General features: G+C 46.5%; 1 protein-coding gene across 1 annotated transcript; it reads right to left on the reverse strand.

Moving 5' to 3' along the window:
* Positions 1–3,172: 3,172 nt before the first annotated feature.
* On the reverse strand, positions 3,173–6,390 carry LOC139059704 (uncharacterized). Its single transcript, XM_070538139.1, has 2 exons — positions 6,368–6,390; positions 3,173–5,797 (listed from the first exon to the last, which is right to left on the reverse strand). The coding sequence occupies exon 2, from the start codon at positions 5,682–5,684 to the stop codon at positions 4,065–4,067; it is 1,620 nt and encodes a 539-aa protein (XP_070394240.1). The 5' UTR covers positions 5,685–5,797; positions 6,368–6,390; the 3' UTR covers positions 3,173–4,064.
* Between the last annotated feature and the right edge of the window lie 1,869 nt (positions 6,391–8,259).

Below are 8,259 nucleotides of genomic sequence, written 5' to 3' on the forward strand. Positions count from 1 at the left end.
AAGAACGCACCAGAAGTGTAAAAAATCTGTGCCTTCTTTTCTTCCAAGCCAACCCGCTACCAGTTGGACCTCATCAAACGGTGAAGTCTCCGTGAAACTGTTTTTCCCCTGGCTGCACCCTTGATTCTTACCACGCCGCCACGATTTCTTCGACTGGAGTTTCCGCTCGCACAAGTCGGTCGCTTTTGGGTGGTGGCCTTCCAGTAATTTTATTTAACGTTCTTATTTTGTCCGCTCGGAGTTTTCATTACTCGTTTGAGTCGCTTTCATTTTGTTACCGCACACTCCAGACTTTATAATTTTTTTCGTGAACACCCGTTCTTTTTTTCGATTTGCGTGATTTGTGCTTGCTATTACGGTGCGCGCGAAGTCTTGCATCGCGCTTTCATCTCCTCAGCATTGCCTTACATTATTTTCTTTGTCTTCGCTGCATTTTGTGGCGGTAAAAAGTGGCGAAGGTGGGATATAGACAGCAGACTCGGAGCATATACGCTTCCCCGTTCTCCGTGCGGGCGAACGTTTCCAATAGCCTCGGGCAATTTAACAGCACCCCGAATGCCTTTCGGTTTATCAAAGCGCGCACACGTGCCTTCCGAATCGCGCTTCAGAAGAGAACATTCTTGGAAACGTCTAAGCGTTAGTTTCTCTGTGACGATCCGATCCTTCAATCATAGTGGGTGGTCGGTTGGTCTCTGACCACGAACTCCGAGAGGCGGGATGTGTCAGACCTATGACGAATCTGCTTATGTAGCCACCTGTACAACGCCCACAAGTGTGACGGCGACCGCCGCCTCTATTCTTTACGAAATTTCGTGCAGAAAATTACAAGCGCTACCTACACATCTTCAATGCGACAATTGCACGCCTTGACGCGTGGAATAAACGGCAGTTCTCGGTGTCTTCTTCACCAGGGTTTTGTGCGTATATATATATATATATATATATATATATTAAATTATGGGGTTTTACGTGCCAAAACCACTTTCTGATTATGAGGCACGCCGTAGTGGAGGACTCCGGAAATTTTGACTACCTGGGGTTCTTTAACGTGCACCTAAATCTAAGCACACGGGTGTTTTCGCATTTCGCCCCCATCGATATGCGGCCGCCGTGGCCGGGATTCATATATATATATATATATATATTGCTCTTAGCTGTAGCCAAATCTTAATTAGGTGATGTTTCTAAGAATGCATCGCACTTTACAATTACGCCCCCCCCCCCCCCTCATATTAGTAAAAAGAAAGTACTCTATAAGCCCCAATAATGAGCTTTAAAACGACAAAGTTCTCCGTGCTTCAGTCGAAGTGTCTCACTCAAGTTGTTCTTCAACAGTGGCTGTCTTGGTGACTCTATGCGAAAAAGGAAATTACATCCGGGGCACATCTTGCCGCGCCCAATGATAACTTGGGGCACACCGCGTTGGAGGGGTCTACCGCGCTGCTCGGAATTATCAGGATGGAGAGTATACTTACCGAATGAGCAAGAAGGATCTTTCAATCTACCGTCATTTCCAAGTATAACCATCGCTGACGATTTCTTGGTACTTACTATATTTTTGTACCTGTCTCCAAGTGCGCGTGTGGAGAAATGAAAAAAAAAGGGGAAAGTGATAAAGGTAAACATTTCAGTTTTAATTAAGTTTCAGCAGCACCCCGGTGGCCAGCGTGGCGGCAAAGCTACGACATCCAATTTCTTTCGGTGTAAACGTCATTTGCGAGAACCGGCCGAGCGCGAAAGGAGAGCAGCTCAAATATTGACCATGTGTGCTTCTACTTAAAATGACACGAAAAAGAAGAAAGAGAAATAATGTAGGCATAAGAATTTCACTGAAGTCATCGTGGGCACCCTTCTTCATCGTCTGGGATTATACATACTCTTCGGTTTTCTTGTTTTTATTTTGCAGTTCATAATTTCGTGTTTTCCTTCCGCGGTGGTCAGGTGATGTTTACATTGTTCTTTATTTTTTCTCGCGGTACGTTTTCAAAGAAGTACTGTTTTTTTCACAAGCAGCAAGTCCGCTATTCGCACCTTGTTAGAGACTGGGAAAACATGATCCACGTCTGTGGTTTTACAAGGACTAACTAAATATTTTCCTTGTGAAAAGAGCGACGTACATAAAATGTAAACAGGGTGATCAAATGAACCTTCCGCGATGGCTGGCCACTATCTTCACCCTTTCTGTTCTGTTAATGCTCGTCAGTTGAAAGTTAGTAGCTTGCGTTTGAAACACGTCGGCGTGGTGACTCTTAAGATTCCTGGTGTGAGTTCTATACCTAACATGAAATCACGAATGCCACCATGTGAACTGAAGCAACCACACCTGAACTGTAGCATACATACCTCTTGAGTACATGTCTTCACTGACTCGTTGATGTGCCCAGTAACATCCGCTGCTGTTGTCCTCATTCCAGTCTCTTCTATTCGTCGACGCTTCAAAATTACCCATGAGGCAACGTCGACGGCTGCTGAGGTTGCTGCCGTAGGTGAAGCAGTCTTTCAAGAGCCACCTAATCAGACGCGGACGTTCTTCTGTGGAACTAAACCAGCGGCAGCATCAATGCTAGAGTTTTATCTGTTGTAATTGTTTTATGTTATCTGCCAGATTGTTGGCCGATCACCCATAGTTGGTACAAGTCATAAGTTCCAGTACATGCAAAATTGCCACGCGGCTGGCCACTCCAGGCACTTTGCGTGTACTCATGGGCTTCTTTCACTCTCGGAAAAACTTTTATGTAGCACGTATTGAGCTGCAGAAAACTCTATCGGCAGTTTTTCGTGTTGCTCTACAATATTATCATTGACACATTTCATCTAACTATAATATCTGAGAAGTTGGTTAATTAATTAGGACTAATTATGTAATTAGGAACAATGCAAAAAAATATCTGAGTATCTCCAAGCGACGGCAAAGAACATTGCCTTGGTTCTGTCGAGCTGCGTGACATTTGCATATGTAAAAAAAAATCTTGGTGCATGATAGTTGGGACACCCTGTATACGCAGGATATTACCTGCCGAGGAGTATTTGCTTCAATACGTGATCAGAGCGCTCCTGCTGGCGTCTGCGACAGAAGTACGTCATTAAAAGGCATAACCACCACGCAAGACGCCAAGAGACGCAGGTTCTCATCGTACTGGTCCTCGAACATGATGACCAGGATGTCGTCAATGCTCGCCTAATATGCTCGATATGCGCAGAAGTGTGTTGCCCAGCACTTTGGCGTACTGCTGTGCGCAAAACTAAGATGGCGGTCCTCCATTTTCCTTCATTTCTGCTTCCCTTTTATGCTTCATTTCCAACTTTAGCTGCCACCATAATTCTTATTTTCGATCCATTACAAAGACGGAATTGCACGAATAGTGACAAAGAACATGAGTACAGTGCCACAGGATGCTCAAAAATAGGATTTAAAAAAAAAATACGAGAGGTGAATCTGCAGACCGTACTATAAATTGCGAATATTACGTGCGGCTTGCGTCACTGAAAATAAACGTGATCGGAGTACCACGGAATTAACAAATGATCGCTAAAGTAGTATCAGAAAAGAAAAAAAGAAAGGGTGACAGTGATGCGTGCAGTGGTGTAACGTTCGCCATACAATAAACTAAGCAACACGCGTAAAGGTGGTCATAAAACGATGTAGAAGTCCAAAACATTGGAGTTGTTGTAGCGGGACAGTCATGAGTATCCAACGTTTAATACTGTTTTACGAGGCTGGCTATAGGTTATTGTGCGTAATAGTTTACGAAAGTTATTACATGCCGATGTCCACTGCTATCTGCATCTTCCATTGTTTCAGAAATAGCGGACATTGTTGCTTTTGCTAACGGAACAATAACTTTCGCCAATATCAATTAGTTTCTTTTTCTGAGATTCTCTGATTGCATGATTCGAAGATTTGCATATATACATTCTACGGATCATTTATCGTAAATATATTCACATTACATCACCCATTTTATTTTACGTGATTATATTTCTTGCGAGATGATAATGGTAAGAACAATAATTATCTGCCCAAGCTTATCGGGACGGGCTGTAAAACAAGGAGTATGCCTTGACTAGAATACATCGTCGGCGAGCTTTGTGTCATTTTTGTCGTACACAACAAATGTTTCCTCGTCACGAACAAGGAGCGATTGACTGACAGACGACGTAAAGAGCGTCGCGCTCTCTCCTGCGGCGTCATCGCTTGTGGAGCTAAGATGATCGGTTCCCGCTTTGTCACCGAAGACCGACGACAAGTTCGTTAGTTGTGTCGGGGGGTCCACGCTACTGGTGACACTGATATCATTGGACATTCTTGTGTTTCGAACCCGCTCTTCTTCCGCAATAGCGGATGTTGAGTGCTTCTTTAGGGATGCCGATGACAGCGTGATGGTTGTCCGTGATCTATTCCCGACAGCCGCCTTATTTGCTGCCGGCATCGGACGCCGCTTGCTGCCGAGGTTGGTCGCGTTCGCACCGAACTCGACGTTGGCGGCTCTTTTGGGCAACTGGTCAGGTGACAGGCCGAAGCGAGAACTGGCGCTCACAAAAAACGTGCTCGCTACGACAAACACCGCGACGAGTAGGCACACGGTGAGAATGAGAACGTAGTTGCGGTTGGGGTGCACCGACTCCCCATGTTCGACGAGCTTCTCGTATGGAGCAGGATACAGGTGACGTTCCACGCTGACCATCTTGCCTGAAACGGGAGCAACGGCGTGCGCAGGCGCTTCGACGTAAGGTGACGCGGTAAGTTCGTTTTCGGCCATTGCGCTGCTCTCAACCGGCAGAGGATCGCCGAATAACCTTGCGCGTAAGTTCTGGACCGAGAATTTCTCGAGGCCAGCACGGAGCGCCGGTAGAAACATACGTAGGAGAACAAGTCCGCCGGAGGTCTTCGTAGAATCTATGCTCTCTTCGTTTTCTGGAACCTCGTCACGTGAATTGCGCTCCGCTCCGCACACGAGCGTTTCGGATGAAGTAGCTTGCACGCCGATTTCCCCTGACTGCTCTTCCAGCATCGCCTTCGAGGAGGCCCCCGGAAAGAAGCCGCGCTCGCTTGCTGTCTCTGGAACATGAAGGCCGAGTCTTTCGCTCGAGGTGGACGCCACGGCAGCTGCAGGCGTTCTGTTCTTCGAGGTCGACGCCGAGCCCCCTGCGACGCCGCAGGTTTCCTGCGTCCTTGTAGACGCGTCGAGAGTGCTCGGTCCGGTCGAAGAAGAGTACGCTCGCTCTAGGTCCTCGTCCCTCCAGTGCTCTTCGGAGATGGCGGAAAACACTTCGGCCCAGCCAGCAGCAACTCTCTTGTGCTTTCTCTCACGAGCGTGATAAGTGCTTGGATTCAGGCTACGTGCTCTCCTGCATTTGAACTTCGGCGCTCCTGCCCTGCTCTCGTCCCAAACTCGACGCCTTGAAGAGCGGCTGCGCTTTCGCGAAGACGGGAAGCCGCTGTCGACATTGTTGTTGTTGTTGTTGTTGTTGTGGAATTCGTAGAAAGGCTGTGCCTCGTACCGCTCACTGAATTGCACTTCTTCGCAATCGTCGTACCAACCTGCCCGTGAAGGCGGCCGCTCTATGAAGTCTTCGTCTGAGGAGCTCGTGACACTAGTCGGCGAGGTACGGTTGTCACTTTGGTTGCGGTGCTCGCGTCGTGACGCCGCCTTTTCCTCGAAGGCCACGAAGGAGGCATCCATGATTGGCGCAGACGTAGGTGTAGACCCTTGGGATATACTGGCCCATCAGACGTAGATTCTTGCGATGGTGGGAGCCTTTGTGAGGTTCTTCTTCGCTTTCATCTTCTACTTCGCTGCAAAGGGCCCAAAATAAATCTGCCCACGCACTACTAACACTTACCAGCTGTGACAGACTAACCATAAAAGCGTGTGCTCACCGTTAGTTTTAGAAAGAAAAATAATAGTAAGGCACTGGCCCACAAGGCGATTATCAGCAAATGTCTCTTCTTCTTTTTTTTTGGCTACGCAGAACATGCCAATACGCGCGTGTTCTGTATGATGCAAGTAGTTTTGCACAGATTCAAAGAGTTATTGCTAATAGGAATTGAACAAAAGAATTCTTGTGCTAGAACTGTTGAAATGACCAGATGCCTGCGAATGGTGATGGGAACACAATACCAGTGAAAGCGGGCATGCAATGGCAAACACTACTTCAGAACGGACAGGTTTGGAAATTCGGCACTAAAAGAGAGAACCAGTTCAGTTCCTTTACGTCGGATACGTGGTCCGCGATATAACAAATAGAGGGCCAAACGAACAACGCCGTTTTTTTTTCCGTGAGGACCACGTGTCATGACGGGTCGGCCGCCTTTGTCAGCGTTATGTTCATTATTACCAGTGGGCGGTGTCAACTGCATACTTACGAACCATCCTAGAGCAGGAATTATTTTTGTGAATTCTGCCCCGGAACCAATGCCCCGGAACCAAGGACATCGTCGTAGCGGTCATTTCGTTATCGCGTCTGCAATAGACAGGATAAGTGGTGGGCACCGGAAGGGCGACCAATTAGGAAGCGTTATATAGTAAGAAACACTTCGTGAATTCACGTAATAGATTCACAAAGCGCGTGGTATACTAAATCGATTGGTAATGACAGGTTATGTAGCCCCGAATTCGCAAGGGATTTTATTGGTAACTGCTGTTTGTCATCGGTCAACCGCCTTCGGAAATAATAGGCGGAACAACCGGATTAGCTATCACTGGTCCTCAGTATAGCAGCTCTAGCGAAGAACCTTGGGCTGAATTCGCAAAGCTTTTCGTTCGTAAGCAGTTGCCTTCGCTAATGGTATGCCCTTCGTCAGGAGAGGTTGGAATTTGCTCTCAAGAACAATTCTAGTGCAACAGCTTTTGAGAACACGGGCCCCATCATTTGGAATGCGGGCCCTAGTTATTGAGCGTAATAATGGCGAAGGCGCGCAATCAATGTGAAACATTTTTCACGATGTTGCTACAATGGAGGGGTTTGATCGTAGGAACAGGAGCCGTGGAATCACTATATACCATACATATTGTTAGCCATGGTGGGCGACAAATGAAAAGCAGCTTTAAAAAATCACTAAAAAAATCAGTAAACTGCATCCTCGAGCTCCTATTCATAATATTGTTAGTGTAAACTAGAGCGATCTATAAGAGCAGGGGCTAATTGTCATAACGAAGATATTATTTGTGATAGCGGCTGGGCACTGACCAGCAGTTCACACGAATGAAAATATTTGTGAATTTGGTCCCTATTGCGTGGAAGTACGACTTTGCGAGTGCGCTGCCACAGCCGAGACTATTCAGCAGTTTTAATTATTTGAATCTCGGCGGGTGCGGATATTTATGTCGTTTGCGATGAGGAAAGTACCACTAAATTTAGATGTGACACTTATTATTGGAGAAGCCCTACTAAATGGCCCGTGAGAAAGTTTACGCGAGTGGTCTGCTTGTTGCACAAAGAGATGATATATTCATAAACATGCGTAATTATGGATTCAGTGGCGCGTTGTCGGAGAGACGATGTCCGTACCACTCGACGTATGAGTATACACAACGACGTAGTTAGCGGTGTGAGTGAAACGTAGGAGAAACGAAGTAATCAATAACAGCAGCACGCTATGCTATAGCAAATCATAAAAAAAAGCAAAGAAGCTTTGTTCTGAGTACGTTTTTGTTGAAAGGAAATTAGATATCTCTATTCCTACTGGCATCGTCTACCTTCCTGATATCTGAAGCTTAAACTCGTTACATGGCACCGCAGCTACGAAAATTGTTTCGCAGAAAAAATAAAATCATCTTTCTACTTATGCACCCCTATTCAGTCTCCGTCAGCCACTGCAGCGGGAAAATAAAATACCGCATTTGCGAGACCTTCCTGTAAACACACCATTCTTAGCCTAGCTATCAATCAGGATCTGGCCGACGCGTCCGACAGCGTCGCAACTTTGTTGCATATGCGTGTCTTGCTTGTAGTTCTCTTTCGAGGCGCCTACACTTGCGGCCTTCAGTCAGGCACTATGCACCGAGGCACTGTTGCGTACAGGGAGAAATGATGAGTCACGATTTGAATACTTGAGCTGTTTATTCTTCATCGCCAGCCTGGTGCCGGTATGAGTATAGTTATCCATCCATCCATCTCTGTCTCTATCTCTATGTTGTGCAACAGTACGCAGCTCCGCTTTCGTTTTTGGTGGGACGAGCGCATGACAGCAAGTGTCTACGAAATCGAATAAAATATAAGGATATGAAAAGAAAGCAACGTGAATACTAATACCGG

This window comes from Dermacentor albipictus, chromosome 4 (assembly GCF_038994185.2).
Source record: "Dermacentor albipictus isolate Rhodes 1998 colony chromosome 4, USDA_Dalb.pri_finalv2, whole genome shotgun sequence".
Taxonomy (NCBI): domain Eukaryota; kingdom Metazoa; phylum Arthropoda; class Arachnida; order Ixodida; family Ixodidae; genus Dermacentor; species Dermacentor albipictus.

Coding starts and splice junctions, on each gene's coding strand:
- LOC139059704 (XM_070538139.1), bottom strand. CDS start 5,684: ATGGATGCCTCCTTCGTGGCCTTCGAGGAAAAGGCGGCGTCACGACGC.